At 55.2% G+C, this 16,037-nt stretch overlaps 1 protein-coding gene across 3 annotated transcripts; it reads left to right on the top strand.

The window, feature by feature from the left end:
* The first annotated feature begins 106 nt into the window (after positions 1-106).
* On the top strand, positions 107-16,020 carry TRIM65 (tripartite motif containing 65). Of its 3 annotated transcripts, XR_014713971.1 has the most exons (8): positions 107-536; positions 2,842-3,289; positions 6,576-6,671; positions 6,832-7,065; positions 9,221-9,392; positions 10,337-10,420; positions 12,246-14,601; positions 15,324-16,019. XR_014713971.1 is itself a non-coding variant. In XM_084646921.1 (7 exons), exons 1-7 carry the CDS (start codon positions 487-489, stop codon positions 12,776-12,778), a joined length of 1,617 nt encoding a protein of 538 aa, XP_084503047.1. In that variant the 5' UTR covers positions 136-486; the 3' UTR covers positions 12,779-16,020. The 3 variants fall into 3 exon arrangements, 2 of the variants coding, with proteins under 2 accessions (XP_084503047.1, XP_084503046.1); XM_084646921.1 differs by having other exon boundaries at positions 136-536; positions 12,246-16,020; XM_084646920.1 differs by having other exon boundaries at positions 442-536; positions 2,466-3,289; positions 12,246-16,020.
* The last annotated feature ends 17 nt before the right edge of the window (positions 16,021-16,037 follow it).

Genomic DNA, 16,037 nt, shown 5'->3' with positions numbered 1-16,037 from the left:
GGGGGAAGAGTAGGGAGCAGGGACATAGAGGGGGTAGGTGGGGAGGGAAGCAGCCCCCTGGAGTATGGAGTGGTGGTGGGGGAAATCAGGGACTGTTTATAACAAACTCTGGGTTTTTCAGCTCAACCTCTGCAAATATTGACCCTGGTAGGAGAAGGACTGGGGGTCTCTGTGTATGGCGTTGCCACTGGTTTTGCAAGGGGCAGAATTCTGGCTGGGGCTGGAGCCAGTCACCCTAGATGTCAGACTCTCCAGCCCAGTTGTGCATTTGAGACTTTGGAGTGGCTGCCTGTCCCCATTGCCCAACCTGGAGCTAAGCAGCCAATCAGAACCGCTGCAGGAAGAGCTCTTTCCCCCTCCTCCAGCAACCCAAACATTTTCAGAAGAGGGAGCTGCGGGGGGGGGGTCCCCCTTTCCTCTCCTTTGAGCAATGGGGACAGCTCTTCTGGTACCTCCCTGCTACCAGCCGGCCTAGGGCAAAGGGAGATGACGAGCCCCTGGATATGCCCCCTCCCAGCTGCAGCCACGGAGCAGAGGTGAAGCTGGCAAAACTGGGGGTGGGGTGTGTGAACTGATGGGGACCAGATTAATTGCTGGGCAGGAGGTGGGTTAGATGGGTGGAAGGAGCTCCTGCACAAGGGCTAAAATTGCCTGTCCCAGTAAATTTGGGAGGGTGGGCAACACTAATTGTGCACACACACACGGGGGTCAGGCAGGGGGAGTTCAACAATCAAAAGATGGGACAAAAAATTCACAATACCATGTAATCTTTTTCTTTAAAAATCTCATGATTTTTGATGTCCTGCGGTTGGCAAGGAGCCCTGGGTTTTTCAGCTCAGCCTCTGCAAATATTGACTGTGGAAGGAGAAACACCGTGGGGGGGTGTGTTTGGGAGGGGGACAGTGATTCCCAGCCGCAGCTTGGGCGGGGGTTGGGGGGTGAGGTGTGGGGGAGTTCAGATGGGGGTGGAGTGTGAACTCCTGGTGCTAGGCGGAAAGGGGATGGGGGGCAAGTTAATGATTACCTGGAGCAGGGGTGGCCAACCTGAGCCTGAGAAAGAGCCAGAATTTACCAATGTATATTGCCAAAGAGCCACGGTAATACGGCAGCAGCCCCTCATCAGCTTCGCACCCCCCCCCCTGCTCCTAGAGCCTCCCACCCACCAGCAGCCCTGCTGATCAGTGCCTCCCTGCTCCATTCCTCCCTCCCTGCACCTCCTGATTAGCTGCTTCCTGGCGAGGGGGAAGGAGCGAGGGCAGCGCGGGCTCAGGGGAGGGGGCAGGAAGGGGTGGAGTGGGGGCAGGGCCTGTGGCAGGGCCTGTGGCAGAGCCAGGGGTTGAGCAGCGAGCACCCCCCGGCACATTGGAAAGTTGGCGCCCGTAGCTCCAGCCCCGGAGTCGGTGCCTGTACCAGGAGCCGCACGTGAAGAGCCGTGTGGCCTGGAGGGTAAAGGACAAAGCAGCTAGCCTCTGAGTACCATACAGAGGCAACTGGCTTTTTATTATTTCCAGAGCACTGTGTGCAAATATAAGAAGTAGTAAGGAAACCAAGCAAGTGAAGCTCTCCTCCCGCGACAGAGCGTGACTACACTGCCCACGTCCCAGCGCCAGCCGCAGCCATGCTGTAACATAGGCAGTGTGGTCACACCCTAACAAACCAAGCGGAGCCCTCGCTGAGAGATCTTGCAGCCTGAAGGCACTTAGGAGCAAAACAGCAAGAATGTACAGCTGCTGGCATGTGTTATGGCCTTGATCTCATGGCAGGAGGGGGAAGTGCCTTGCATCATGCACCAGCAGCTCTGTCTGCACCATTCCCCCTCTGACTCCTCCCCGGAGAAAATTAAAGTGGTAACAGCAGAAAGATCATAGGGTCCCAGTAGAACACAGGCTGTTTTGTTACCTAGGTTCAGTAATTCCACTTGTTAGTGAATTTGGGGCCCACGCTCAGTCGAGGCAGTGCCTCCGAGTTAGTGATCTGCACTGCTGTGCTTTGTTATTATGGGGGCGGGGTGGGAGGGATTGCCCCGAGGTTAGGCTTTGCAATGATCTCCCAAATGCATGACGCAACCTTTTGCAGGAGCTCTGCCTTCCCGTATTGACGGAACATGGGGGAAATGCAACATCCTGTTATGAAGCTGCATTGAAACGCATGGTACATTTCAGCTTTGCTAGCAATCAGTCCCCAGTGATCAAGGCACCTGACCAGTGCTAGGGTTATGTATGGCTAGAGATGCTCTGTGCAGGAAATTTGGTTTTGCCAGGCTCAGCTTCCTCACACCAGCAGGGGGCAGGAGTGCTGCATTGAAAACACATGGAGAGTGTCTAAGTGGACCTCAGGTATGTCCTCTCTGGTTTGCCAAGGGCTCTGACAGGGGCCCAGATTGTGGTCCCTGTAACAGAAAAGTGGGTGGTGAGGGGATGCAGGGATGCCTGGATTGTAAAAGACATCCCTGTCCTTGTCCCCAGGTCAGGGGTGGCCTGCCTGTGGCCTTGGAGAAAATAAGACATTCAGGCTGAAAGCTGAGACTCCCGTCAAAGGCTAAACAGAAAACAAGGGACTCCAAAAAATTAGCCAGCAGCACACTGCTGAGTGAAGACAGCTTTTTCAGACACCCAGGCAGCCGGCAGGCTGTGGAGTTGTGGGATATGAAAACCACAAAACCCACTTGAGAGAGCTGAGAACATGCATTGATAAACCACAATGCAGCTGGCCTGTGTGTCTCTTTAAGAGCTTGCTTGGCTTTGTGCCATCTCTGTGCCCGTCCCTCCTCTCTGTGATACGTAGCTCTGTCCTAGCCTCCTCGCACGCTGCTGTCTGTGAGTTCCTTCTCTGCCTCATCAGGATGGCCTCTCAAGGTCCCCGGAAGTTGGAGGAGAAGCTGGTCTGCTCCATCTGCCTGGAGATGTTTGGGACAGCGGTGACCATGCCCTGTGGGCACAACTTCTGCATGAAGTGTATCAACAACCACTGGGATAAGGAAGAGAAGGAGGCTTCTCCGGACAAGAAGGACTACACTTGCCCCGACTGCAGGCAACACTTCGAGAAGCGGCAGGAGCTCAGGAAGAACGTCGCCCTTTGCAGCGTGGTGGAACTGATCAGGTCTGGGGAAGTGCAGGCCTCCAGCACCGAGAGGAAAACCCCCGCCAACGGAGCGAGGTGCTCCAGGCATGGGCGGCCCCTGGAGCTGTACTGCCAAGAGGACAAAATGTGCATCTGCTGCGTGTGCACAGTGAAGGAGTGCCGGGACCACCACAGGGTCCTGTTTGAGGAGGAGCGCAAGAGAAAGGAGGTAGGTCTCCCCTGTGATCTGCTCCCAGTCTGCAGGGCCATGGCGAGAGAGATCAGCTCTCCTGCCTGCCTCTGTGTCAGTCCTGCAGGTGGGAGGGTGGGTGAGTGTGCTCTCCTCGTTGAAGCAGAAGTTTGGTGCCTGGGATGCTATTCCTGACCCTGGCTTGTGGGGCTGTGTGGCCTTGGCTAAGTCGTTTACCCTCTGCATGCCTCAGGTTCCCTGTCTGTAAAAGAGGCAGTGAATCCATGCCCCTCTCTGATGACCCTTGGATGAAAGGAGAAAGAGATACAAGCGTAAAGTATTCGCATATTTTAACTAGACCAAGGCTCAGCAGAACTGGCAGCTATTACAGCGTGTTTGGACACTAAATAGTTAATATGGCTGGTATGCTGTCTGGAAACCAGCTCCTGGTCTTCCTCCCAGCTTCCATGTGCGCGCGCACCAAGTCCCGAGCTGTACAGGGAGACGCAACAGACCTTAGAGCATACGCAGCACCAAGCTGAGGAGGTTTGACTGTGATGGGGTGTTAAGCCATGGCCAAAGGAATAAGTTTTATTTAGGGATCAGAGTCCTCTGCTGGTTGGATGCACCTGCTGCCCAGGACATCAGGGGAGAGACCCAGGCTTGCACAGGTGGAAGGACTGTGTCCAAATTCCTATTGCCTGGTGCTGCCTTTTAGCAACACAGTGCTGTAGCCAGTACGCGGCATCCAAGCTGAGCCGTTTCCTCTGAGTGTGTGTGTAAGGTGGAGCTAGGAGAATTTGCAGAAGGGAAATAAAAGGGTTTCTAGGTCAGGTAGCCCTCTTCAGAGACCTGCATTCTGTTCCCATGTGACCCAGGACAATGCCCTTCCCCCTCCGTGCCTCAGTTTCCCCCGCTGTAAAATTAGAATGCTGATACTTACCTTCCTTTGTGAGGTGCTTTGAGACCCGTGCACCCAAAGTGCTGGAAAAGAGATAAATATCCCCATTGCTCAGGAGGGTGGAATAAAGGAGGATGTGAAAGGCTGTGGGAGCTTTTGCTGGGGAGTGGGGTTTGCTGGGGGATCTGTGCAGGGTATATGGATATTTGCAAAGGGGATAAATGTTGTCAAAGTGCTGAGGGTGCCCTGGGTGGCAGGGGCACGTGTTATTCTGTGCACACTGATGGATAGTAATGGGTGGTTATTGGAAGCGAGCTGGTCAATGAGGTAAAGTTACTGTACTGCTGTGGTGGGTTGTTAGAAAGTCCTGTTTGAATGTATCGGGGAAACTCAATGGGGGGCTGTGGGCAGGGCACACAGGAAAGACACACACCAGAACCTGTGAACAGGCCCAGGCACACACTTGGAAGACACCATTGCAAACTGGATCCTGTCCATGGGTGGCAGGTGAACCGCGGGCTTGAGGAAGCTAGCCCCCCACCCTTCCCCAGTCCTGGAGGGCCAGGCAGGCAGTGTGCCCCCCACCCCCAGCTAGGGTTGCTAGATGTCCGGTTTTCAACCGGAACACCCAGTTAAAAAGGGACCTTGGTGGCTTGGGTCAGCACCGCTGACTGGGCCGTCAAAAGTCTGGCCGGCGGCACAGCAAGGCTAAGGCAGACTCCCTACCTGGCTCTGCGTGGTTCCCCAGAAGTGGCAACATGTCCCTCGGCTCCTAGGTGGAGGCGCTGCCCCCATCCTGAGTGCCAGCACCACAGCTCCCTTTGGCTGGGAATTGTGGCCAGTGGAAGCTGTGGGGGTGGGTGCCTGCAGGTGAAGGCAGTGCGCAGAGACGCCTGGCCATGCTTCTGCCTTGGAACCGAGGGACGTCGCTGCTTCCAGGGAGCCGCCCGAGGTAAACACCCTAAACCCCTGCCCCAGCCTGGAGCCCCCTCCCGCACCCTGAATCCCTCATTTCTTGCCCCCTCCCAGAGCCCACACCCCCTCCCATGCCACAACCCCCTGGTTTCAGCCCTGAGCTCCCCCCTGCACCCCCTAGCGCACCCTAACCCCTCAGCCCCAGCTTGGAACCCCCTCCCACACTCCAAACGCCTTATCCCCAGCCCCACCCCAGAGCCCGCACCCCCAGCCAAAGCTTTCACCTCTCCCATACCCCACTCCCCAGCCTGGAGCCCCCTTCTGTACCCTGAACCCCTCATTTCTGGCCCAATCCTGGAGCCCTCACCGACTCCTGCATCCCAACCCCCTGCCCCAGCCCAGTGAAAATGAGCAAGTGAGTGAGGGTTGGGGAGAGTGAACGACAGAGGAAGGGGGGATGGAGTGAGTAGGGGTGGGGCCTCAGGGAACGGGTGGAATGGGGCGGAGCCTCAGGGAAGGGGCGGGCAGGGTAAGGGTGTTCGGTTTTGTGCGATTAGAAAGTTGACAGCCCTACCCCAGCCCGAGCACCGGGCAGGCAGTGTGATCCCGAGCGCCAGAGCACTAAGCAGGCGACACGAGCACCAGCTCCAGTTGCCCAGAGTCCCTGGCCACAGGCCATCCCCCACTAGCCCCAGCCCTGGCCACGGGGAAAGGAAGAGCTGCAGCAGAGAGTGGCAGGAAGCAGGAGAGGTCTGGGGATGAAGCGTGGGCAGTAGGCTAACCAGATAGCAAGTGTGAAAAATCGGGATGGGGGTGGGAGGTAATAGGAGCTTATATGAGAAAAAGCCCCAAATATCAGGACTGTCCCTATAAAATCGGGACATCTGGTCACCCTAGTGGGCAGAGCCATGCAGGACTGTCTGGGGAGACTCCACCTTCCCCAGCCTTTGATACTTGCTGCCCATGATCATATCTCCAGCAAGCCACAAGCCTCATTCTGCCAGGCTGGAAACTAGGGAGCCAAAGGACATGAGGCAGTCAAAAAGCCCGTCTTTGGAAAGGAGGAGCCAGGTTACTGTCAGAAGCTGTCCAGGGAGACAGGGTGACAGAGAGAGAGACTGAGGAGGGGGTCTAAGTAAGACATTGGGCCTTCACAGAGCCAGGCAATGGTGAGCCTCAGAGCAAAGCCAGAGACGGGTCCACTCTGGGCTGTTCTGTGGTGTTTAAGATCTGTTTTCTCGTAAATGCTTTTAGCCTCCTGTGCTGTAAGGAGGCTGTTTGGTCACTGCATTGACCACTGTCTGTGCTCTCGAGGGACCTGAGCTGCAGGCTCTGAGCCAAGTCCTGGTTGATCACAGGGGACTGGAGCCCAGAGCCTAGTCTGAGAGTGGGAGAATCGCGTGATTCCAGGTGACGAGAACATGGGGAGATCAGAGGGGCAGTTTGCCCACTACCTGTGGCACTGAATATTGTCTCACATTACACTTCGGGATCTGGCCTCTTTTGCAGGTCCTTTTAGAAGAGTCTCTGGCGAAAACCCAGGAGGAGACCGTAAAGACCGAGGAGGAGATCTACAAACTGGAGGAACAAACTGGCACCATAAAGGTAGTAAGGCAAAGGCAGTCACCCCTCCCCACAGCTGGGATGCCAGGGGCTGGCGCCAACTGCTTCTCCCTCTGGATAGGGCTCGGGGAGGAAGCCACGCAACTGCTGTAACGTCAATTCTTTGTTTCATCATTTCCAATGATTTTTTTTTTCTACCCAGGATTCTTCAGAGAGGCTGAAATCGGGGATTTTGCAGAAGTTTGCCCACCTGATGAAAGAGCTGGAGGAGTGCAAGAGGGGGGCCGTGGACAAGATAGAGCAAGAGCAGGCCACTGCCCTAGGGCAAGTGGAGGAGAACTGGAGCCAGCTGCAGGATCATCTGGCCATGCTCACCCAACACCAGCAAAAGGCCCAGGAGCTGCTGACCTGTGTGGACGACATGAAATTCCTAGAGGTATTGATGTCCGCCCAGCCATGAGTGGGGGAGCTACGACTACCCTGTGGCCATTGGCCTGGCCACGTGTAGGCCAAAGGCAATTTCACTTTGTGTATAATGCCCTGTCCACACAGGCAGCTGAACCAGTCTCAAAGCTAGCTAAGAGGGTACATAACATCTGCTCACGAAGAGAGCCTCAGGTGTGTGGAGGATAGGTCCATTAATGCCCATCAGCCAAGATGGGCAGGGATGCAACCCCATGCTCTGGATGTCTCTAGCCTCTGACTTTCAGAGCTGGGAGTGGACGACTGGGGATGGCTCACTCATTGATTGCCTGTTCTATTAATTCCCTCTGAGCACCTGGCATTGGCCACAGTCAGAAGACAGGATAGTGGGCTAGGTGGACCATTCATCTGACCCAGTCTGGCTGTTCTTGTGTTCCTAGACCCTCTACACTATGTCCAGCCAGAACCATTTTAGAGACAACTCCCCCCCCCCCCACACACACCCATCTCTCCCTTTCCTACACGCGCACAGTGGAAACTGAGTCTGAGTCTATAAAGTGGTTGGCTGGCAATTTTAACGTAGAGTATGGACTAGAGATGGGCCTAATCGAATTCCTGACTCTGAAACATTGGTGTGCCCGAAACGTGACCCTGGGCAAGGATCCAGCGGTTTATGAATAGCCCCCACTTTTCCAAGGAGTGAAAGTCAAATCCAAGTACAGAACAGCCCTGCACTTTTCAGTCAGGATCCAGAGTCTGTTTGCAGCTGAAAAGGGCCCATTGTCAGCCGAATCCAACCTTCTTCCGCGAGTGCCCTTGACACAGTGGGGCCTGAACTCTGAGAAATTGCATCTCTGCCCTCCTCTGGTGGTTTGTAAAGGACTCTTGTGCACGGGTGTGCGGGCAGAACCGAAGCAACCCCATGCCCATGCTCGGTGCTCTTCAGCTTTGCTGCAGCTGCTCCTGGGAAACACCTTCTTGCGGGAAGATGGTGCGTGTGAGCTCCCCCTAGAGGACTGCATGAGGCATTGAGGCATGCAAATGATGTAACTAATTCTATGGAATGCCATGTTACAAGCTTCAGAGTAGCAGCCGTGTTAGTCTGTATCCGCAAAAAGAACAGGAGGACTTGTGGCACCTTAGAGACTATTTGAGCTGTAGCTCACAAAAGCTCATGCTCAAATAAATTTGTTAGTCGCTAAGGTGCCACAAGTCCTCCTTTTCTTTTTGATGTTACAAGCTGACAACATATCCTTGCTTGGGGTGCTGTGTTCAGTTTGGGTCCCTCCCTTTCCAGACAATACAGAAAGATCCAGATGAGGGCAATGGAAATGGTTAGAGGCCTGTGGGAGAAGGAAGAGGATTCATTTTAGGGTTGCCAACTTTCTAACTGCTGAAAACTGGGCACCCTGCCTCACCCCTGGCCCACCTCTTCCCCAGGCCCTGCCCCTGCTCACTCCTCCCCTGTTCTGGGACTCACCTGCCACCTGCAGAGCTGGGCTGGGAGGAGCTGACATGGAGCCTTCCCGCCTGCCCAATTGTGGCAAAGGGGGGTAGTTGGCCCCCAGAGCAAGGGGCCGGGGTGGGGAAATTGGGGCAGATAAGATCACACACACACACCCCCTCTCTGCCAGAGAGGCTGGAGCCAGTTGGGAGCAGCCAGCCACTTCTGTCCATGAGCAACTCCGCCAGGCTCCAGCTGCAACTGCTGTGCATCCCGCCCTATGGAGGTGGAGGCCAGTTACTGTGGGTAACAGGACTTTTCGTGTCCAGTCAGCACTGCTGACTGGACACTGCCAGGTTCCCTTTTTGACCGAACTTTCCAGTTGAAAACCGGACACCTGGCAACCCTAATTAGACTGTTCGACCCCAGTGCTACTCCATAAAGGCCCCTGTACAGAGGAACATCACCCATTCTGACCGTGATAGGAGCAGTGGGTGCAGCTGAACACAGCTGAGCTACCGAAGTAGCCCAGGACAAGCCGTTCAGCGCCATGAAGTAGCAGAGAGTTCCTGGAGCAGATGACTTGGGGAAGTGGATGCAGAAGCCAGGGGACATGATGACTGTGCCTTCGTGAGAAGGGGGTTTCTGAGCTGTTGTGCCATTGAGCCTCAGATCTGAATGCCGGTATGTGCTGCATTTCCTCTCCTCTTCCTGTCCCATGCAGGAATTCCTGCTGCTCCCTTCTCCGGGCAGCCTGGGAGTTTTGCCAGCTGTTGAGTTCAATGTGGCCAGCACGGTGGATCCCACTGCTAAGATCCTCACCAAGGTCTCTAAGCTTTTGCTGGAGGATTTGCCCAACTCTCTGAACCCAAAGGCGGCTGATGCTGAAACCAAAGGTAAGCTCTTCCCTTGGGGACCTTCCCCCCACTGCCCAGCTGGACACCAAGTCACTGTCCCACCCCTGCCTGTATAAATCACCTCTCTGCAGTGGAACTGCTGTAGATATGTTGGGCCAACGTGCAAGGGGGCGTGGTGGAGGGGACGTCTCACCATTCATATCACAAGAATCCCCCCCTACCCCCACACGTGGCACTAGAGGGGCCCCTTGTTGGCTTGGCCAGGTTTTTGTTACCAGATCTACTGCAGTAGCCTGAAGGTTGGGCCCCGTTGTGCTAGGTGCTGTACAAACAAATAGCAGATGACAGTCTGAAAGACATAACAGGCAGATGACAGAACAAGACATAACAGAACAAGTTGGTGTCCGGTGCTTAGCATCCATTACTTTAGCATCACACCCACTAATGGATTTAGAATCGTGGCACCCCTGTGAGTAGATTAAGTGACTTGCCCAAGATCACACAGGGAGCGTGTAGCAGAGCAGGGAACTGACCCAGGTCTCCCTCCAAAGTCCCAGGTTGGCATCCTGACCACTGGGCCATCCATCCCCTCAGACAAGCAGGCTGGGTGGGGCGGGGCCAGGAGATGTAATGGGATGTGCCAGTTCTTAGGGGGTCAGGAGATTGATTCCAGCTCCCCAGTTTAGCTCTGATCAGGGTCTGCTTTACTGCATGCACTGGGGCTCTTGCGTATAGACATGGGCTCCCTGGCAGGCCTAGCTGGACCCACTCCCTTGGCTGTAAGAACATCAGAGTGACAGAGCTGGAGTTTTTGTTAAACCCTCGTTTTCTTCCTCCCACCACAGAGACACAGACACAGATGGGTGGCTGCGACTGAGCGTCAGAGCCAGGCTGTGCTTGTGAAATCCCGCCCAGATGCCTCTGTCTGTGGGAACAGTTCCCTCCTTGTATCTAGAGCTTTCCCTTTCTCTTTTGCTCTGCAGAGTCAACAGAGCCAAAGGCGCTTGCTGTGGTGAAGGCAGGTCCAGCTCTGCCCGAGTGTGAATTAAGAGCGGAGCTTCTGAGGGGTGAGGCAGTTCTGGGTCTGAGTGCAGCTCAGAATAACACGTGCTGGGAGCCGGCCATGCGGCTGGGTGGGAAGAGTAGGAAAGTGTGCCTGTAACCTATGAAGGGGACTGGTGTTTCCTTCTTGGACTGTTAACAATATAGCAACTTAGCAAGCCAAGGCCGTGCCTCAGGGGGCTCTGAAAGAGGCTCCAAAGAGTTACCATTTTAGAGGAAAATCTGCAATCCCTAGGCAGGATGGCTTTGTGTGGCAAAAGTGATCTGGATTTTACCCCTGCCTCTGACACGGGCTTCCTGGGTGAGTTTGGGCACTGCTGTTATCTCAGCTGCCCTAACAATAGGGGATCAGAATACTCGGTTGCCTCACAAAGGGGCAGGGATTTCAGTCATCCACCACCCCCTCCACCCCACCCCGCTTCTCTCCCTGGCAAGCATCAGGTGCCTGCTCCCGCCCAGCCATATTTAGGCACAGAACTTTCCCAGGGGAGTGCTGAGAAGTTCAATCACTGCAAGCAGCTGCCAGGCTCCTGGCACAGAGCGGGGATTCGTCTTGGCTGGTCACATCTGAACTGCATGCCTCAGGGCACAGCATAGAATTGAAGTGAAGGGGCAGCCAGTCCACAGAGAGCTGCTCCAGACATAGGGGAAAGGGGTAGCACCCTCCCAGTACATTTGACCCTCCCCAACCCACCCTGCCTCAAATCTTAATTGATCTGGGCAGTCTCCTGGACTCTGCTCCCTTGTTTTAAGAACTTTGTGTCTCCCTGGATGTTATCGCTTTACATCTTTTCCCTCTGAACAATCACCCCGCTGGGTCTATCAGACGGTCTCCAGTTTGGCTTGTTTAGCTCCTGCTTTCAAATAATGGGCAGTGCGGACTATTGTGCCCGGGTCCACAATGAAAACCCGGCCCTCTGAGAAAGGGACATAGCCCAGTGGTCTGAGCAAGGGGCTGAGAGCCAGGAACTTCTGGCTTCTGTTCTCAGCTCTGATGCCAATTCCTAGAATGCCCTTTTAACCCTCTCCACCCCAGCTTCCCCATCTATAAAACAGGGATATTAGTATTTACTACACACGTTTCTAATATACCCATCACCACAGTGCCTGGAAGATCAATCATTAATACTTACAGCGCAGGGCTGTTACAGGGATTGGTTAATGTCTGTAAAGAGATGTGTTAATAAGCAGTGCCATATAATGTTTGAAACATTATTAATTGTAATAATGTTATTTATTATTAATAAATAAAGGTCCATAGGAGCTAACTGAGCAAGGTTATCTCCAGGCAGGACTCCAGTGACTGGGGAGCAGTAGCACCCCAACAGGGGTCAGTGCATCTACTGGGAAATGCTGGGGATAGTGGGAAATGCTGTGAAATAGTTCTTAGTACCAGAACAAAGACAGTGCTGGCAGAAGGCCACTGGCAGCATCCTCTTCCTCCTCCTCTCAGAGGATCTCAAAGCACTTTGCAAGAATTCATTAATTTAACCTCCTGATACCCCCCTGAGTATCTCTATTCCCATTTTACTGCTGGGGAAACTGAGGCATGGGGAGGGGATGTGACTTGCCCGAAGTCACACGGTGTGCCCATGCAAGAGCCAGGAACACTCATGACTCCCAGTCCTGTGCCTTACCCTCAAAATCGCTTCTTCCACCCAAACGGGCTTTGCGTTTTCCATCTTCAGAGAATTTTACATAGCTGAGGGATGCCCGGGCTGGACTCCTGACATAGGCAGGGGGTGGGGGTTGGGGAGGAGCAAGGTTAAAGGAAAATTAAATTGTTTTAGTCCCCCTGGTTTACACTGTGGATGTCCATGTTGCCCACAGATCATCAAAATTTGACCTTCGACCCAGACACAGCCAATAAGTACCTGCAGCTGTCCAATCAGAACCAAAAGGCCAAGCACACTCATTCTCCTGATGGCCTTTGTCAGGATCATGCCGACAGGTTTGAGCTGTGGCAGGTTCTGTGCAGCCAAAGCTATAGCCAAGGCCGCCACTACTGGGAAGTCAGGATCTCCAGCCACTCCATCATCCTAGGTGTGACATACAAGAAAATCCAGAGGAAGAAGCAAGCTGGTCGCTCCTTCAGCATTGGGCTGGATGGATTGTCCTGGGGGCTGCAGATCCGGGAGGACTGCTACTTGGCATGGCACGAGGGCCAGTCACATAAGATCATGGAGCCCTTGTACAAATGCCTCGGAGTCAGCCTGGACTATGGCACAGGCGTCCTGACGTTCTATGGCATCGGGGACAAGATGAAGCTCCTCCACTCTTTCCACTGTGTCTTCACTGAGCCCCTCTACCCAGTCTTCTGGCTCTGCGAAGGCAGAACTGTCACCCTTTGCCAACAGAACTGAGCCAGCAGCTGGGATGCAGAAGCCAAGCCATAGCCAGGGGGGCGTATCCTATCTTGCAGCCAGCTGCCTGGCTTTATTCGGTGGGCAGCCTACTAAAGCTACAGCCAGGACGGGAGGTGTCACAATGCAGTTGGTTTGACAGGGCCGAGGCGACGGGGTTGCAATGAATTAAAGACGGGCAGATGAGGCAGGGAGCCTGAAAAGCACAGAAACATGACTGGAATGAAAATTGCCCAAGTAGTTCAGCCATATGTAAATTAGAGTTGGGTGGCAGGAGACCTGCTTCCTTACCTGTCACAAGGATCCCCTGGTGGAAGAGCTGAAGCTAGTGGGAGTCACAAGGCACCTGGCATCAGTCTTGTTGCGTGTGGACGGTATTGCCTGTCTCCAGCCCCCGTGACGTAACAGGGAGAAGTTAGGGTCCTGTGGTGGCACCAGTGAAAGGGCTGCTGTTTGGGAGGCTCTGATGAGATGGTGGCAGGAGGGGAGATAGCACAGCTTGGTCTCCCAACCCTCACTTTCTCTGCCTCCCAGAACCTTGGACGGTCACCTCCTGCTTTTTGTTCTGCAGAGCAGTTGCTGTCAGAGAGGAGCCCTTGCATAGGCACCGACTCCATGGTGCTCTAGCCCCGGAGCAGCCACGTAAAAAAACCAGTGGGTGCTCAGCACTCACCGGCAGCCTCCCGGATCAGCTCTGCCTCCTCCCCCTCCCTCCCAGCACCTCCCGCCCTCCTCCATCAGCTGTTCAGCTGCCTGCAGGAGGCACTGGGGAGGAGCGGGGGCAGGAAGAGGCTGGGGAGGGGGCAGAACGGGGTGGGAAGAGGCAGGGTGCGGGAGGGGTTTGGGGACTCAGAACATTCAGAGCACAGCAGGGGTGGGGGATGAGAGGGAAGTGGACTTTTCCCTCTGCTCCAGGGACAGTCAATTCCCATGGTTGGGTTCTACTTGTTTTTAAAAGTCCCCGTCTGCAATAAAGCTCCATTTTCTAATGCTGTGAGAGTTCGCCTGGGAGCTCAGGCCTGGTGAAAGGTGCTGGATCGCCAGACAGCCTGGAGGAGGAAGTTCTAGCTATCCACCAACCAGACCCAATGTGGGCAGCAGTAGGGTGAGCTTCCCATCCCCCTGGCCTGGCCATGTGCCTCCCCAGGGGCCCCGTCCCATCCCTTCTGTGTGTGTCCTTGTCTCGGCTGATGGACTCCCCGAGGGAGATGAATGTGTTTCTTCATTTCAGCCAGCGTGGTTTGGAAATGTAAGAGTTTAAAAAGGAAAAAAAAGAAAAGGAACCTTATACCCCACAAAACAACTATCCGCTCCAGCAGCCCCTGCACTGGGCAGCATGGGGCTGTTCCTTTAACTGGCCAGGACTTTGCTCTTCCCCATCACTCAAACTAGGCTGCGCTGAAGGGTGAGGCTGTGCCGTGCTGGGTGGCACGGGAGTGTTGTGTAGCGCCGGTGCTGTTACCCTGCTTTGACAGGCCACCGAGCGGTTGAAAGCAATGGCCGACCAGTCCAGCCTGTCAGCCTGCCCCTCATCCCATCCGCGTCCTCCACAGCTCCCTTCCCGCCTGCACAGCTTCATCTCCCAGCCATGTGGTGAAGTGACCTCTAGGGGGCGTTGGCTCGGTACCTTTTCCAGGATAAAGATTTGTTGTTCTCTTGCAGCTAGCGGGTGTCTGGTATCAGGGCCCTGGGTGATGCTCAGCAGAGAGGCTCACGGAAGTATTGATGTACTAAATCTCCAGGGAAGTCCCCTACCCACATCCACTTTACACCAGGAGTGGATTTGGCCCAATGACTCTGCTGTCGCTGCTGGACTCTCACAGGTAATTTCCCTCTCCAGCTGCCCTGTTTGAAATGAGTTTGACCCTGATCCCGTTCCCAGCGGCCAGGTATCCACATCCCAAAATACCACCACCGCAGCTGGCCTGACTTGGTGCCCGTGTTGGCAGCCTCACTGGAGATGGTAAAGGCTGAATGGGCCTGAAGCCTGAACGCAGTCTCCCGCCTGCCCCCCTACTTCACAGTGGACAGAGGTGCATGAGTGGGGAAGCCTCCGTTGCCACTCCCTGAGCCATGCCATGTCTGTGCATCAATACAAGGCAGCTACGCCCTGTCTCCTAGCTCCCAAAGGGTCCATTATAAACCCCCTCTGTCCATATTCCGCTCACACCTGTCCCAAACCCATCCCTCATGGCTCTGGGGCAATCAATCACCCCCTCACCCACCCCTCTTAGCAAACATGTCCTGCTCAGGAAAGATGCCTCCTGGTCCGTGAGCTCGTCCCAGACAGTGCCTCTCTGAGCCCTGGCACTACCCCGGGGCTGCTCCCTGCCTGTGGAAGATGTTGCTCTGCCCCAGGGCAACTCCTTGAACAGCCCTGTGGCTTGGGCCAGCAAGGTGGATTTGCAGACAAAGCTGAGACTGAATTCAGATTCCCCCCCTTGCCTCAGCTTCCTTCTCTGACCATCCTGTTTCCCTCCAGGTCAGGGGTGGCTCCGGAGCCACATGCGGCTCTTCAGAAGTTAATATGCGTCTCCTTGTCTAGGTACCAACTCCAGGGCTGCAGCCACAGGTGTCAACGTTCCAGTGTGCCGGGGGGTGCTCACTGCTCAACCCCTCGCTCTGCCACAGGCCCTGCCCCCCCCCCCCCGAGCCTGCACTGCCCTTAGTCCGCCCCACTTCCCCCCCAGAGCCTCCTGCACACCATGAAACAGCTGATCCGGAAGTGCGGGGAGGGAGGGGAAGGTGGTGGGGGGAGCTGCTGACGTATTACTGTGGCTCTTTGGCAATGTACATTGGTAAATTCTGGCTCCTTCTCAGGCTGGCCACCCCTGCTCTAGGGTTAGTGCTTCTTTCTTCCCCACCCCGCATCCAACTGGATCTGCATGGGAGGAAGGGAGTCGGCAGGAAAAAGGTGGGGAGTGAGTTCACTAGGCCCCTACTGCCCCATCTGTGCTCACCTCAAGCAGCCCCTGCTGCAAACGCTCTCCTGTCCGGCTTTCCATCCACCATCATGCTTCCATGTCAATGTCCAATCACTCCCTCGCAGAGGTTGGCTCAGGCAGGGTCCATGCGAGCTGGACCCCAGGGTTGGGCGGGCAGGGCTGCAGAAGGGAGAAGGGAGCTGGAGCAGCAGGGCTGCCTGACTTGGGAGGAAGCTCAAAGACTCGGGTGGGAGGAAAATGAGCCAGTTAGGGTGAAGGCTGGGAGGGAGGCTCTGCCCTGCAGGGAGACCTGGGCTGCAAGGGGGATGGGAGGG

Source organism: Lepidochelys olivacea, assembly GCF_965140295.1.
Source record: "Lepidochelys olivacea isolate rLepOli2 genome assembly, chromosome: 14".
Classification (NCBI taxonomy): domain Eukaryota; kingdom Metazoa; phylum Chordata; order Testudines; family Cheloniidae; genus Lepidochelys; species Lepidochelys olivacea.
This window is presented reverse-complemented; position numbering and strand designations above follow the sequence as displayed.